The 17,644-nt window shown below is 40.2% G+C and overlaps 2 protein-coding genes across 2 annotated transcripts in view; both read left to right on the top strand.

Moving 5' to 3' along the window:
• LOC137290747 (ankyrin repeat domain-containing protein 36A-like) overlaps window positions 1–7,705 on the top strand; it is a 28,019-nt gene extending 20,314 nt beyond the window's left edge. Inside the window, exons 10-16 of the mRNA XM_067821864.1 lie at window positions 100–2,363; window positions 3,145–3,284; window positions 3,881–4,008; window positions 4,192–4,274; window positions 5,459–5,619; window positions 6,079–6,203; window positions 6,997–7,705. Of these exons, the coding sequence (XP_067677965.1) occupies window positions 100–2,363; window positions 3,145–3,284; window positions 3,881–4,008; window positions 4,192–4,274; window positions 5,459–5,619; window positions 6,079–6,203; window positions 6,997–7,165 (3,070 nt within the window). The 3' untranslated portion in view covers window positions 7,166–7,705. The remainder of the gene's footprint in view (window positions 1–99; window positions 2,364–3,144; window positions 3,285–3,880; window positions 4,009–4,191; window positions 4,275–5,458; window positions 5,620–6,078; window positions 6,204–6,996) is intronic.
• Window positions 7,706–12,644: 4,939 nt separating this feature from the next.
• LOC137292165 (baculoviral IAP repeat-containing protein 7-like) lies at window positions 12,645–14,819 on the top strand. The gene is made up of 2 exons (XM_067823718.1): window positions 12,645–12,682; window positions 13,909–14,819. The coding sequence occupies exons 1-2, from the start codon at window positions 12,676–12,678 to the stop codon at window positions 14,817–14,819; spliced, it is 918 nt and encodes a 305-aa protein (XP_067679819.1). The 5' UTR covers window positions 12,645–12,675.
• Window positions 14,820–17,644: the final 2,825 nt, after the last annotated feature.

The following is a 17,644-nucleotide window of genomic DNA, read 5'->3' as shown; positions in this document are numbered from 1 at the left end:
CTTCATCAGCCAGGACAGATGGTGGCATTGAAGACAGAATTACATAAGTGTTCGCACACGTTTTTGTAACTTTAAATTGCTAATTTTCTTTTTCAACAGTTATGGAATGGTGTCCACAAGAGAACCGAGATGTGACACTGGTGTAAGCTATCGCCCTATGAACTCTGCTGCTGGACCAGATGTTCCGAAGAATATTATTGATAAAAGCCCAGGAACACAACACGAACCAGAAGATAAGCCTCAAGACACGAGTAGCGGAGGTGGAAAACAGTCAGATATCGCTAAGATACAGACCGAGAGTGGAATACTCAAAGAAGATGATCTAAGTGGTACACCTACTGAGTGCCAGGATGCATCAAAACAGGACACACCATCAGCCACATCCCAGAACAATGAGCGAGAGGAAAGAAACGCTAGTTTAGTTGATGCTTTGAAAGATGAAGAAAACATGAAGAAAGATGATAACCCTTCAGCTGACCACAATATCCTGGATGAAGTTGTTCAGACTTCCGTGGATGTTCTTTCTAGTGAGGCGTCGAGCACCGGAAAGCCACAGATCAAGATGGATACCAAGGAACAAGAGAAGGATGCGGGTGATATCAACAGGCAAACGAGCGATCTTGATAAGAATAATACAGATATGAAAGAACCTTCAAGATCTGAAGATGCAGGATTGACCACATCTACAGAGAAAGATACTGATAACAAAAGCATTAAGTCAGTTGCCGTTGATCAGGAACAGCTATCTAAAGCTGTTTATGACGAGGAAAAGAAAATTTCTGTGGAAACAACTCACCCTGGAGGATCTGTTGTAAAGGTTGCTTCAGATGAGGAAGAGAAAATTCCTGCTGGAACAACCCCCGCAGGAGGATCTATTGTAGAGACTGTTTCAGATAATCAAGAGAAACCCCCAGTGGAAACGACCCACCCAGGAGAGTCTGGTGTTAAGACTGCTTCAGATGGTCAAGAGAAAATCCCCGTGGAAACCACCCACCCTGCAGCGTCTGTGGGAAAGACTGCTTCAGATGATCACGAGAAAACCCAAGTGGAAACAGCCCACACAGGAGGGACTGATGGAAAGAGTGCTTCAGATGATCAAAAGAAACTACCTGTGGACACAGCCCATCCGGGAGGATCTGTTGAAAAATCTGCTTTAGATGATCAAAAGGAACTTCCTGCGGAAACAACCCACCCTGGACGGTCTGTTGGAATGACTGCTTTGGACGATCCAGAAGAACTTCCTGTGGAAACAGCATACCCTGAAGGGTCTGTTGGAAAGGTTGCTTCAGATGATCAAGAGAAATATCTTGTGGAAACATCACATCATGTGGGGCCGAATCAAAAAGCTGCTTCAGATGAGAAAGAGCAAACGTCCGTAGAAGAGGAGATTCTGAATGACGACACCGTCATTCACCATTCAAAGGCAGGAAGCACAACATCACTACACAAAGAAAGGTCAGGTTTTCAAGAAAAGCAGGTAGGAAAGCCAGAACATTCTGGCGACAGCAAGCCAGTCGATTCTCGTAGGGAAAGTCTGAGCAGTGCTAGGTCTGGAACAGAAAAACAGTTTGACTTTTCAAACAAAAATGTAACTTCCAAAAAACACGCCAGTGAGTCATCATTTAAGGGCAGCCAGCGGTCCATAGCTAGAAGTGACCAATCGGTGGACAGTGTAAAGTCGAAACAGTCAATACATTCACAGAGAACAATATCTAGAAAAGAACAACATATAATATCTAGAAGCAATCTAGATCATGTGTCCAAAACCTCATCCGGGCGCAGTTCGGTTCAAGGCAGTGGACTCAAAACTAAAGAAAGTAAAAAGCAACAGAAGCATAGACGAATACAGGACACAGAGGTTAAAAAGGCAGCATCTAAATTGTATGAAAAGGCGAAGAAAAGACAATCTAAAGTCTCGTTTGTGGTAATGCTGAGAGCAAATGAAACGGACAGCTATGAAACTCTTGTTGAATGTTCAATGAAGGATCCTGAAAAACGTGTCACGTTCTGGAAAACAGAAGGATTTGATGATCAGAAGCCAAGTTACCCAGCAAAAGGAAATGAGTATAACATTATCCCAAAGACTCTTTTCACTTTTCCTGTATCCGGAGCAGCAGACTGTTTGACGAAACCAAAACTGGAATTTCACCCCAAAAGAAAAGATGACAATTTTCTCATATTCTCAATACGTAGAATTAATCCTGACAAGAGCCAGGCCTCCGTGGGTATTAGGAAGATGAAGGATAAGAGTATTGACAATGCCCAAGAAAAAACTATTGGAGAAGTTACTGTTTATTTAGATGGGTATGACGGCAAGAAAAAGAAGACTCTGAAAGATGCCAAACGTGATAGCAATTTCAAGGGTAATGCCACTGTTTCAGTGATTGGTTGCTTGTTTGGTTGGTTGTTTAACGTCGCGCTCAGCAATATTCCAGCTACATGACAACGGTGTGTGTGTAGTATGTATATGGGGCGGGCCAGACAGTCAGCATCATGAGCGTCGATCTACGCAACTGGAATACGATGACATGTCATGCACCCGATTCTGACCACCCGATTCCGTTAATCGCCTCTAACGACAAGAATGGGTTGTTGATGTATGAATAACACTCGTTTGACTAAGATGACTATTTACCTGAGCAAACTGATTAATGTATATCCCTCTTTCACAATGAGCTGTGAAGATGGGTTTTAGACATAGATGCCTGCCAGTATATCAGTAACGGGTTGGTTGTCTGAATGACATTGCCAAATGAATTCCTAATTGGTTTTTGATTTTTTTTCAAAATTAAGTAAGTCTGTTAGAAACATAACGTGTCTTGCATTTTTGTGCTGACTGATGCTTTGCTTAATTATACTGAACAGCAAATGAAACGGAAAAAAAAAGTAAAAAGAAGAGGTGTTTTCACCATTTCTTCTATTTAAAAACATGCCGTTCTTTTGCTGTTCACTATATGTTCCTGTGAGGAATTTTCCATAGGCAGATGCAGTTCTATGATTTTCCACTTGGAATCTCGACATATTATCACCGACGGTCCTCCTTGCATCGATAAGTGTGTTTCGGAATATTTACTTGTATGTTGCTATCACTCGACGTTAAGACGCTGAAACTGTTACATAAAATGTGCTTGATTATCTTAAAAGGTTTCACCAGTGATAACTTCCTGGAGAAAATAGCAAAAGAACTTTCTAGTGAATGGTACAAACTCGGAATTCACCTCGGCTTGGCGAAGAGTATGCTGGATAACTCGGACGAGGTCAAGGGAGACAACAAGAAACTGATGGTAAATATTTTCGCCGGATGTATGTTCAACAGAGTTTCCAGCCATATGTCACGATCAGGAAATAATCTAGCTTGGCAAGACAGTCCAATGACTGACATCATAAGCTTTGATCGACGCAAATGAATGAGTGAGTGTATTGCGTTTTACGTCGCGGTTAGCAATATTCTAGCGATATCTCGGCAGTGAACACCCAGAAATGGGGTTCACACATTGTACCCATGTGGAGAATCGAACCCGGGTCTTCGGCGTGACGAGTAAACGCTTTGACGGCTAGGCTACCCCACCGCTCCTCTACGAAAATGATACGATGCATGCATCAGTTAGATAAGCGATCTTGACCACCCGATCCCGTTGGTCGCCTGTGGCGTCAAGCATGAGATGCTGAAGACCAATTCTTTTCACAATAGTCACGGGACGTCTCTGTATAGTAAACAAATTTAGTCTTACATACATCATTTATGCTTCTTAGATCAGCGACAGTTATGTGTTGATTAGACAAGAAACATTCGAATGTTGGTGTCCAGCGTGTTGTGATAACGTATTAGCGATACATTCTGGCTACATATATTGTACCAATGGTATACTTTGTTTGTCAGATGTTGATACTGTGGCGAGACAACTGCAGATACAGGCGAGACATGGGCATGAGGAATCTCACCATCGCACTGAGGCGGGTTGGACGAAACGATATCGAGGAACTCGTCATGCAAGAGCTGAAAACATGGTATCGTGTAAACAATATTAATATGGTACACTAAACAATATTCTTGATCGTAAATGTACAACACCAGCTTTCTTGAAACCTCTTAGATGTTGGACCACAAATGTCGTATACAAATGATAAGAGGTATTCCAATTGAATTAAAACTGGTGGACATATTTCAAGAAACGTGCAGTCATATTTCAGGATGGAAACCAACAAGACCAGAGATGACAGTTTTTGCACCTGGCTGAGAGCAGCACTGAACGAGGACTGGATAATCCCTAAAGGTCTGATGAACTTCGTATTGATATTTAATGTCGCTTTTCATATCCATGTCAAGGTCAAGTGACAGAAAACGAAACTACACCCGAAATATTTACGGAATGGTCGAAATGTGTCCCTTGGTAGAAATTGGATCCGTTGCAATGGCTGCGTTCCTTTGTATTTGATCATCCTGCATGTGATTATTAACAAAGCTCTTTGGCGCTTTAATGCACATTACATAAAACAGCTACTGCTACAGCCATTGCATAAAAACAATATATTTTACACTCATTACATACATTACAATATAAACTTACCGGCAAAAGAGACTGCTAGAGAAAACGGCCATTCTATAAAACAGAAAACTGCAGTTATTTTACTTTTATTCACCTGTACATAAATATCATAATAAGAAGACATCATCCGTCCTGGAGATTATGTGCAAGTTGCGTGTCACCTGTCCTTTGAAGGAGTTGTGGGTTCGGGCATCGACTGGCAGAGCGATCAAGGGAATGGAATTTGCCGTTGATGACGTTACCGTCCGGAAACACTTTCTATAGGTGTAACGTTGTCAAATGCCGGTCTTCAGCTGGTGTTGTTAATCGCATTCTCCCACATCTTGGTCTGTATTGAATCCGGTCCCTCTGCCTGTAATGTTGCAGCAGTCTAGAGACAGCTACACGACTACAGCCGAAGGTTCTTGCAACGCTGCGTGTGTCAACCCCATCTGGGGCACACCTATGGCCTTCTCACGTTCAATTGACAATATAGTCATGGCATATCTGTGGTGATTTTTCAAACTGCATGTGTATTTCTCACTGCAGGTGTGACATTGCTACGTTGGGGTGATATGTTTAATTTTGGTACGGTTTCATTTGCCGGTCAGTTTGTTTTATGTAATCAGTGTTGAGATAGAATTTTCTAAATTTCATTTCCTCGCCGATTTTGTTCAAATTTGAAATATATATTAATCACTACATGCAGAAATAATATACGACTGCAAAAAAATTAGGTTTTTATTAAAAGGATATTGTCCAAACAGAGATTGCGGGTTTACACATGGTAATATGATTGGAGTTTGGAAGAAACTTTGAGGCCTCGCTCAATACAAGCTTACAACTTGGCCTAGAAGATCAAAGAGGTTGATATGCTTTAAGGAAGGTTAAAATGTATTCGAGCTAATGACATTCAGTATTGTGTTACCAAGGTGATCTGGAGCCGTTGTCCGTTGCCTTCATGATGAGTCTGGTAGAGCAGGTCGGCATGGAGATAGCCCTTATCCATCTGCTCAACCTTCCTACACCTCAGATCAACGATATTGAAGAGGACAAACGTTTTTTCCCAAACTCGGAACGCAAAATGCTGGAGGTGAGACAAAATTACTGGTCAGCGATGCAGTTTTCTCCTGAACTTTATCTAATACGAGTGAGTTTAGTTTTACGCCGCTTTCAGAAATATTCCGGCAATATCACAGGTTCACACATTTTATCTAGTGGTAATCTTCAGGAAGGAAATAGACGTTAAAGTATGTGTTCCTACGTTTTCTTTTGAGGGTGTTATTCATTAATCAGGTTACAGTTCTCAATATATATGGACAGACTAAAAGAGAGACATTATTTATACACAGCCTCTGAGATTTCGTTGTATTCTCGTATAGAAGGCATACATAATAGGTTCTGTAACAGTAAAGCTGATGACATCAGTTGATTTTGCAATAACCTGTGAATACCCAAATTCAGATAACGTACAAATTCTGTAGGCTTTCTCAAGCATATATGAGATATGTCGCTGTATATCACATGGACACTTGCTGCTCTGTATGTACAGATGTTACTGCAAGCCAAAACAAGGTACCAGACAGATATAGAGTTCTTCAAGGAACTGGACAGCAGTCTAGGGGAGCGTGAACTCACTGAGGCACAGGAGTGGTGTAGAAATACTGCAGCCGAATGGTATGTTGAACATGCTGATCAGCTGGAGCATATCAATGTAAAAGGCAGGCGATGTGATGTTTACTTGTAACCCGTCCCTGTAGCTCCTCGCAGAGACTTCTAAATTCTTCTGACTGCCTTCAAGTGCATCCATGGTGTGGCTCCATTTTACCTGCACGAACTTATGCACACATACTCTCCATTTAGATCTCTTCAATCTTTACAGTTCCAAAGTATAAGACAATCACAAAAAACCTTTTCCTACTCTGCCTCAACCTTATGGAATGAGCATCCCTCAAAATATCTGAAACTGTGACTTCCTTTAGAACTCTTTCACAAGACATTTCTCTAACACTGACATTGTCTGAGATATTGCTGTGTGAATAGATACGCATGCAGAAATGCACATGTTATTATTACTTCCATCCTGGACTTTTTACACGTTCGTTTGTTATTTCTATTAGAAACTCGAAGTCGAAGTTCTCAGATGAAATTGTACAATATTTTTGAGAAGCTTAACTTGCATTTGGTTCCCATCTCTTTGAATGAGTCTTTTATTACATGGAGATACCTCCTCGATCACAAGCCGCTGTAGACATACAGGAACTGGAGTAAAGAATGTAATAAAGTTTTAGATACTACATGGCTGTGTATGTTTCTGTGACATGTTGGGGGTGGATACGTTCACCTCAACACGAACGCTTGGCATCAATATTATTACAGTGTGTTTCATCACCTGCAGATGGAAGACAATAGACTCTCTCTTTTACAGAGTTTTCTGCTGAATATCAATTCCCGTATGTCTCGCTCACAGGTGCTGGATGAACGGAGACAACGGGGACGTAGCGTTTGTAGAACAACTGAGGAGTCACCTGGACGAGGTTGGCCATAAATACCCCCCTGAAGAGGACCCAGTCGACCTTGCGGCTGATGCTGCTGCCACAGATGCATCATCAGTAGCTGAAGAACAGATGGCACAGTGAAGAATGACAATGCCATCAAAGAATAATGAGATATATGTCAAGAGGTGTTCGGCTGTCCTCAGTGCAATCAAGATCTGGATTCTTTTCCCGTTTAAATATGGTTCATTGCTGCGTTAAAACGTGATACTGGTCCATTCGCTCTGTTTGCACTATCCATGTAGATGTATAACACCTTATCGGAGCAATGCTGTACTAAACATCTGAGGCCCTGCAAGTCGTTGTGCAGAGTCACCTCTCATACACGTACAGGGTGCTACTGTATATTACATTCTCTATGCTGACAAATATGTACTTACGATCTGGATAGAGTGAAGCTGTCCACCGTAGCTCATATCCAGAATAGTAAATATATACGAAATAACGTAAAGTCGATGCGGCCGGATTAACGAGTTTCAGTGTGTTGGATCTGTATGTGTAGTACATCGTAGGTGTTAAATATATCGTGTCGGCTATTCCAGTTTTAATTCATAATATAAATATCTGTATGCATATGTTTCTTCATGAAGATTTCTTGATACAATAAAGACATATTATCAAAAAGTTAGTACTTACTTTATTTTACGATGCATCTGCGCTGCCGCTATACACGTCTTACTTTAAGGACATCTCTAGGAAATGTAACTTATTGGAGACGTGAAGCACCAGATCCGTCTTCAGGAGAGACTATTTGATAATGTGTGAGTTGGGGGAGGGTGGGGTAGGGGTCGGTTTACAGTAGTATGGATGCAAGATATAAACTACCGGGCAAAGACATTCATCACCGACTTCACTTGACAAAAAAAATAGAAACATATTTATGGTATTTTATTTTACAAACAGAAGGGATTTTCCAATAATTTGACTGAAAATACATTTTAATGCTTGTGTTGGATTAGTCAGGGGTCAAAATTGAAAATTATTTTAAAAATGCATAAATATAGTGAGACACGAGTCATCAGTAGCGAGTGTCACCACCCTGGGCATCCATGCACGCCAACACACGACACCTCATTGACGTCAGCAGGGATCCTGTTCCATAAGGCCAAGAGGGAAAAGTTCCCGTCGGTTCGCTGGAGGTGGAACACGATGTCTCAGCTGATGGTTCAGGGCGATCTCAGAGATGGTGAATGAGGCTCATGTCTGGAGAACGCGCTGGCCAAGGCAATATTATTTCGATCGTTTGAGGTATGAATTACAGGAAATATTTTCTCCTAGTGGTATGTATAAGAATGAAGATATTATGGATATCAACTTCTTTATATGAGAACACAACGTTTCGGAGTTAATGCTTACTCCTTCATCAGCATTAACTCCGAAACGTTGTGTTCTCATATAAAGAAGTTGATATCCATAAAATCTTCATTCTTATGCATTTCACTTCTAAATGCCCTTCAAAGACTTAGCAGTATGTAGCGCGTACATTGGTTATCTGTCCAGTAGGTGGTGTGTTATAGGGGTACATTAGGGTGTAGATATTGAATTTGGTATTCTCGGTTAGTGCACTCGGGGCTTTTCTGCATTTAACGTGAATTCTTACGAAAACTTGTACGACGTTTTGTCACAAGTAGAGACACATAAAGCCATGTTTGAATCGGCCCTAGGCCAGCGAATTGGAGTTTTGAGGGGAAAAAATTGCTCAGACATCTAGAGTCATTAACAGACTAAAACCAGAAAAAAATACACTTGACGACGTGAAGGTAATAACATTCAGTTCAATTTTGGATCACCAGTAAAGCTAGATTTATCAGTTCAGGTTTTGTTCCTAAGGTGGAAAAATCTCTCTCAGTTGTCAGAGTGGCTTGGAATGTATATCAGAACTTTTAAATATAACAAGATCAGATATTGTCATTTTTCATTCTCATGTGCGTGTTTTTATAGAGAAACCGAAGACAGATGTATATGGAGATGGTACATGGCTTATTGTAGGTGGGACCCATTCAAAGTTGTGTCCAGTGGAATGTCTCGACAGATACCTGCAAGCAGCGGAGATTCGTCAAGAGTTTCAAGAATACAGAAGTTTGATTAAGACTTCTAATGGTTGTAAATTAAGAAAAATTAATTTTCCGTTATCTTATGCGAGACTTCTTTGAAGGCTCTGGCACCTTTCGTGGTTAATATCAAAAGCTATGGTCTGCACGGTGGCGGTGCTTCGGCAGCTGCAAATAACAGTATTCCATACAATATGTTTAAACGCCACGTGCGTGAAATTACTAGTGATGGCTGCATCAAAGACAGCATTGAAAGGAGAATGAAAGTCTCTGTATCCCAGAGCCGTTAACCTTCTCTGCTATTCTGGGTCGGTGGACGTACGTCTGTTCTCATTGTTCAAGTGTATGTTTGTTGTGTTTCATGTAGATGCGAATGTGGGCGAGTAGGAGAAATACGTTGACGTAAAGGCCACATCCAACGTAAAACACAACTTTGCACATTCTGATACCTTTCGGTATGCACTTACCGAAACAAATCATCAAAAATGACAATTCAACCAATAAAGTTGAAAAACACGCGATGAAACACACGCACGCACGCACGCACGCACGCACGCACGCACGCACACCACCACATGTAATTAGTCAGGTGTGATACTTGTACACATGACATGTTTTATGTCCGTGGGTTGCAAACAAACTACATCCATTTTTCTTGGATGACTGGATTTGACGGAAACTGGTGCAAACTCTTGTCAGTTTCAAGTCCTGCTTTGTACTTGGACGAATGACAGTTTCCTGCCACGCAGTAGTTCACCATCTCTGCTAAGATGATTTTTTAGTTGATCGACATGTATTTACAAAACCCAACATCTCTATATACATACATTATGGATAACAACTTCTTCTAGTGTAAATTCTATGATTTTGTTTGACAACGGTATATGAATCCATACTGAAACGACGCAGCAAGTATAATAAAAGAAGTTGTTATCCATAAAGAATGTTACTTTCTTGAGACTCGCCATACTTCTAAAATGTCCATAAAACAGACCATCTTCCTGTACACATAATTAGCCCTCGTTTCAGCAAATGAACCAGGTAACAGGAAGCCGTCGTTACACTTGAGTGCACATCCACCCGCTATGACTTGGTTCGGTCTCCCTAGGGCCCCTATCTCGAGGGAAATAAGCCCAAGTGCAAAATATTGCACCTTTGAATCGCGATTGTGCGCTTATAAATTTTGTTTATTTTTTTTTTACAAGCAGTTTTGTGTATTATATGTCATGAATAAGTGATAATTGTGTTTTAATTATGTTTGCTTTTTTGTTGCATGTGACCTTTCACGTTGCGTAGGTGTTCTCCAGCAGTTCTAGTGGAGGCCTTGCTACAAAATGACTCTCTTGCACCACAAAGGTCTCACCACTTCATCCCAGTATGGCTGGAATTTCAAATTACCTCAGTTGATAACCAGTCTTGTTAGCTGAGAACAAATGCCACCCAATACCATAACGTCTCCGCCATCGAACGGATGAGTTTCTTGAATTCAGTTGGGCGCCAGTCGTTCTCGTTTAAGTCGAAAACTCAAATTCTGTCATCGTTTCTGAATCGACTTTTATCTGTAAAAAGTACTCTATATCAGTTACGTCAGGTGCTTCCGACGTACAGATCGTGCCCACTGTGATCTGCATTGGCGGTGTAGGATCCTCATGGGTGGGTGGATCAGTAACGGTATGGAGTGAGGTTCAAGCTCAACCAACTACTGTGACAGGATCTTTAAGCACATCATCTATGACCCACTCTGTTATTCTGTGTTAAGCTGAATAACGTCAGCTTTGAACAGAATTGAACCTCTTTGATAGAATATTATCGTTAATAATAAGAAGGGGGAGACAAATTTGTCTAAAACATGTTTTAGCGTATTTGTTTACAACTGATCATGTGTTATTTCCAAATGTATATTTATAAATATGGTTCTAAAGTTTAAAAAGAACAGGTTTTTTTGGTGAAAAGTTACGGTTTTGATAATAGTTTGCGGATATACATGTGTCAATATTAGAATAAATGTGTGTCTTTTAAGATGTATTGCATTTGTTTTCCATTAACAAATGTTGCCAGCAGTAATTGTTATATCGAAATTAGCAGAGCTACATGTAGTGGTACAAAATTAGAATAAGAATTCTCAGGGTCTTATGGGATTTTCTTTTCAAGCCGAGAGCAGCAGTGGACAGTGGAAGCAGTTTAAACCGGCACTCGTCCTGACGGAAGAAACATTCTAAGATGCTTCGGTGAAAGATCAAAGGCGCCGACAATACTTTATCAGACGATAATGTGCACTTTTGCATTACATCACAATGTGTTGACGTCGCTGCGCCATTCAGGTCTCGGACGCGAGCGTCCTCGTAATTTAACTGCAATAGTTCAGGGCGAAAGTGTGCTTTATTACACTATACATGGTGGTATAACGAACTGTATTTCTTAATTCCGGTTTAGACAACGTTCGGTTATAACAGCATCCACTGTACATATGTAACGAAATAGAAACAATATGGAATTACTAGTGCTTTAATATATTAGCTCTTGATGACAATGTATAGCTCTTGATGTTAACACTATGATACAATTGAGTTCATAAGTTGTCTGTCGAAAGTTTGTATATGCATCTTCGGCTCGTAATGATCAGTTTGTAAATTAGAATTGAATATAAAACGTCTATAATATCTCTATTGAAGTGTGATGTTAGAGTAAGATTTAAAGTGAAATAAATGTATTACGAATATTTATGATTTGGAACTAGATTTGGTATATTTATCAATTCGTATTATCAAAACGGATATAAGACTGAAATATATCTGGAAAGCCAAATAGATCGACAAAGAAAATATGCAATTGTCATTAGAAACGACAAACGAGCGTGTGTGGATTTGAATCGTCCAACGTACATTCTGTTGGACTAGAAACTGCCCCCATGAATTGCTAAATATATCACTTTCGAAATGTAGGGAATAAATATTACAGGGTTAGATATGCATGAATAACCTATACCGAAACAGCTTTTCATCTATTAGAATATGCATTTATCATGCATCACAGAAAAAAAGTTGATTAACAAAATATCAGCGATAATTCTGTAAATATGTGCAAGCCACATGTTTAATGCTGTATTATCGAGTGTCCAGCCAAGCCCTGTTCGCCTCGGCTATAAATACTTATACTATTCTTAGGACACGTGTTTATACCGCTGTGCTACACTATTGTTATCGGTAAACCACGTCACTTAACCAAATTCGGGGAGTTCTGTAGAAAACTACTGTCGTCATTTTACAAATTTCCTAAGGTATAACTATATGTTTAGTGAGTTGTAGTTGAGTTGACTGTGGGATTTCCCCATTCCCAAAATAGACATGACGATTCCCAGTCAAATTTAGCTGTTGTACGTAATCATATGGGATTCGTAGGTGGTGTTTACAATGACATATCTATTTACGCATTGCGTCATTACGTGTAATGCCCGCTGACAAGTAATAAATGTACCCTGACGTCTGTATGTGCCATTTCTGGTAACAAGAGAGAAATCAGCGACAGGTCTTGCGTCGACTGACAATGACAGGTAAATACGATAGGTGTTATTTCATATTTCTACTTCATTGTCAATATATGAAGATGTACCTCTGTATAGAAATATTACTAGTTTCATAAAGCACTTCTTTTGCATACGAATTACGATTTTATGTTACAAGACGTATTTCTCACTATAATCATTTTGTTGATATCATACTTTTATTGTGTTGTGTGTGTGTTCTCGTTTTACATTTCAGGGTTATTGCTTGTTTGCTGTATTTTCCCTTTTTTAATTTATTTTTGTGGCATGTTTTGTGTGTTATTGTTGTTTTTAGATTGTTTCTATTTTGTCTTATTTTCAATCTGAGGCAAACACAATAATCAACTTTTCAGCCCATGATCCGAATTTTCTCGTGTGAAAGTGAAAAGAGACTCGTCCAACAACCGTGGTTACACTGAATTCCAGTTCCTTGTTTCATAACCAATTTGTATTCACAAATTTGTCGTGGTTACAATTAACGTACGTTTAACGTCGGCAGTACTGTTTGATCCATGCAGGATATCACATCACATAACAATATAGGGTTATACAGGCTATACTGCAGCATACGCGTTATGATCTATACAGGTGGCCTGTGTCATTTTGATTTTTACACATTGTACTTAGCTGAGGTAGCTCACAGACTTTACAATATTACGTCCAGAAACTTGCAGTACACATTAGGCATGATAACACTTGATATTTGCCTTGTTTGTATATTTAAAATGCCACCTGATTTCAGTAAGTAGGACTCTGGGTTAAATAAGCGCAGAATCCATATTATCATCCACACCTATAGGAGATATTGCTTGTGTGAAATCATACGATATCTCCTAAGAGATCGTTATTTATTACTCCCAAGTAGAAGATACTAAAGTGTAATATTTTACGGCAAGATTACATTAATGTAATAGCGCTAGACATGTGACGTCATAATGGTTAAAGTTATGACGTCATAATGTTAATACCTCTGTCGCAGTGGTATTAAAACTTGCTTGATTCGAGGAAAGTTGAATAAGAGAGTCCTCACACTGTTGGCAGTTTCTATCAATTAATGTTTTTAGAGTTATAAAAAGAATACTTCTCTCGCTTAAGTGAATCGAAAGCTTTCGCTCGTTTAAATAACAAATCATTAACTCGTTTAATATAATTGGCAATACACGGAAGGTCTTTTAGTATCCTTTATGACAGTAGATTTTGAACACTAAAATACTTCTGTTATTTTTTCTTTACAGATATCCAGCAACCAATTACGAATCTTCTTCACAGTTCCATGTCAAGAAGCACGGTGAAAAGCAGTCCCAAACAGGGGAACATGGCACACAGAGGGAGACCCCCAAAACATGTCAAGTACAAGGAATACCTCGACCGCCTAGGATCTTTCGTCGCCTGGCCCATCAAGTACGTCCCCAAAACTCCGGAAGAGCTTGCAACAGCCGGGTTTTTCTATATCGGGTCAGCTGACAGGGTCACGTGCTTCCAGTGCGGGATAACTCTGCGAGACTGGGAAGCAGACCACAACCCTGTCGAAGAACACAGGCGTTATTCTGCCGAATGTGAGTTCATCAACAGAACACATATGCCAAATCTCGGGGTTTCTGAAAGGAACACGGTGAGCGGCCATTTACCATTGGGTGCTTCAGTGACTGTTGGCGGCGTGGAAAGGTCTGCTGTAAGACAAAGCAATACTGGGAGCTTCGAATGTTTCAGCACTGGCAATACGCAATCAGTGGCATCAACCATGCTCACCGACGTTAAAAGAAGTGTAATCGTAGTCAACAGTGCCGAGGCTCCGTTAAACAATCTGACCATAAATGGCCACTCCTGTGGTAATCGTCCTCTTCCTACAGGAGGAAGGAACACAGATCCTGTCTCAGGTACATCTGCTACGAAGACTGTAATGTCGGACCAAGTCGTCACTACAGCTCAAGGAACACCTAACACGTCTGAACTTCATCCACTTCTGGCGGAGAACAAGCGTCTGAAAGAAATGCGCATGTGCAGGGTGTGCAGAACCAAGGATGCCACCATCTTGTTCCTACCTTGTGGGCATCTTGCCACGTGTCCCGGATGTGCAGACACTGTGCATGACTGCGTAGTGTGTGGACGGAGCATTCTCGGCACTGTGAAAACATATCTGTCATAAGCTGTTAATGTTATTCAAATCAGTGAGTCTTCTCCGATATGAGTAGATATAAATTTCATTCTACAGCACAGACAATAGAAACTATGTCAAAACAATGGTAAAACAATGCGGTAATTAGCTAAAACAATAGCCCATGACCCACATCCCTCATCCCTCATCCCTCATCCCTCATTTCGTGCTCCAATTAGCAAAGACAATGAAACCAGTGACCGTAAATCCCCCATCCCTCATTTATCCCTCATCCCTCATCCCTCATCCCTCATTTGGCCCACATTTCATCCCAAAAATAGCTACACGTGACAGTCATTATCTAAACATATCAATTTCATTAAGCCTAGTGATACATAATATCACCATGGTGAAAAGAAGTTAATGACGTTTATGGAGAAATTATCAATGGATGTTTCACGCTATAGTTGATGGTTATTTGTTACAAAACGATTGGAATGCTGTCTATTCAAATAAGTTGTTTATACAGAACCGTCACGACAGGGTGGAATGACCGGTTGATACCCAGTGCACGGTGTACTCTGTAATATAGAACAACCATGAAAGGTGTCATGTGACTGGTTATCTTGGCGACGTCTCGGCAGTGTCTTTATGATCTAGCGTTTTTTAATCAAGTCACATACAAACCCTAACCCATCGCGATCCCATTTCATGCGTTGTAATGAAACTTAATCAGCAGCAAGAGAAACGCTGTGTCATGCTCATGCACCACTTTTTCCGCCATTGCCCATTGTGTAAAAAAGTGCTGACAAGTAGGTTTGATTTGTAGGTCAAGATGGTTTGATCTGTAGGTCAAGATGGGTTTGCTTTAAATTACTGTTTATTTAACTGAGATGTGCAAGACCCTCCCTGCTATGTTTTCAAATTCAGTAGAATTAGTGATGAAAAGAAAATTGTTAGCAGCAGACAGCTCGTTTTCCACATTTAAGAGTCTGCTAATTCGTTTACGTCTTAAAACGCACCACCGCTCGCAACAGCTTTAGTTGGAATATTTCACGTAATGCCTGTTCGCGTTTCATTTAATGCTCAAAGAACAGAGTACGAACTTAAAATTATAAAGAGTACTAACGCTTCTGATTCAATTACTTTGTAACACTTTACCGAATCTAAAATGTCTGTTATGTGATGTGTATCCTCAATGTTTCCACTCTTAATGAAATTCGTTATGATAATCATGCTGTAACAAGTGATAGATCGTTAGATAGAATCGTTAGAACGTACCTCGACTTTACACAAACGTGAGAGTGAATTCACTAGCAAAGTGGGAGAGATTGTGATGCAAACATTACATGTTAAACCATGTGATTAGTGTTCTGTTGAAAAGTTGCAGAACCTAACGCGCAGGTACTTTGTAACTTTGATCATCATCTATGTTACCACAATCACGTATTAACTGTCATGTGATTACTTTATCTGATTGATAAGTGGTTTATAATTCTGTTCGTGCGATCGCCTTGATTAAAGACGGTATTCACAAAATGATACATGTTGATAGGTGTACTGATAATGACCTTGTATCCTATTGTAGGCGACTACGAATTTTATGAGAACCAGAAATTCACAAAAAGTGTTCTTACCTACATCATAGTGTTGGATAAATTATTACTAAGATGTGAGAAGTACAAGTTTTAAAATACGTTATTATCACTGCGCTGTTAGTATCATGATGGGTGGTAGATATTCTGCGAGGCAATCTAAATGGACACATGAATGGCGGTGCTTGCACAATGTTTCTCACCAACGGGAACACGTGCTTACCCGCTCACTGAGTTTGTTTAGTTAGTCTTGAATATATGCGTGAGGCGAGTTCATTCTAGTAAGCATATCGTCTTGAATGAAAAGCGGTGAAGGTAGACGACGGGTGATAGGTTAGGTTAAACCTGTAGCTATGGCCTGACTTTAATCATATTGTTCGCTCGACAACCGGGTTCATTCCGGTTAAAGCGGCGAGCTGGTGATAGTGATCTGAAACGTTCCTCCGGCTTCGTTAGTTATGAATGAATTTACTCATATGTTCACCAAAACCAGCTTCTCACAATGCGGTGTCTAATAAATTTATATAGATTACTGTCTTGAGTAAGTCACATTTTTTGTCTTAAACAGTTCATATAATTGTGTGTGTAAAGTCTAATTATAGCAAGAAGGGTTTTTTTTTCAAATTATTTGCAAATCCGATTTAGAACACACTGATATACATACAGTGCGACGTCACTACCACTCGTCCAATCACGCCCCTTCTCATGTAATGATGTAGTACTCCTACCGTAAAGTTACTTAACATTAATTCTGTTAAAAACCGTTACACACATGAGTTCTTCTTACAAATTTTATTATTTCAGAAGTGGTACGAGTCTGCACAACCACGTTGTCGCTGATTGTGCTGAATGTATGATTGTGCTGAGTGTATTCGCAATCGATGTGGCTGTCTTGATCCGTACCATCCGAGATGATAAGATCCCTTGTAGTCTGTCTCACAGCCCCCGAACCATATTATTTCCCAAACACCATAGCCCTAGCTGCAGCGCTCAAGCCCTATAAGCTCTGGTCTCCCTGATGCTCCTTTTGAATTTGAATGTGTTTGTGTGTTACTATCAAAATGATATGTATTCAGAAACTAAGCGTTAGTCTACATTTCCTGTTGCTGTCAGAAGGTATCAAGGGATCCTCTTGATGCAGTGACACAGTGTCAGGCACGGGTCCCCTACGCTTTCCCCACAACACCAGCAAACAACGTCCTTGTAATAAGACACGTACCACACTGAACGCGGGGTGAGGTTTGGTCGTCAGGAATGAAAAGGAATTATTAATTAAATAAA

This window comes from Haliotis asinina, chromosome 7, assembly GCF_037392515.1.
Source record: "Haliotis asinina isolate JCU_RB_2024 chromosome 7, JCU_Hal_asi_v2, whole genome shotgun sequence".
In the NCBI taxonomy this organism is placed as follows: Eukaryota; Metazoa; Mollusca; class Gastropoda; order Lepetellida; family Haliotidae; genus Haliotis; species Haliotis asinina.
This window is presented reverse-complemented; position numbering and strand designations above follow the sequence as displayed.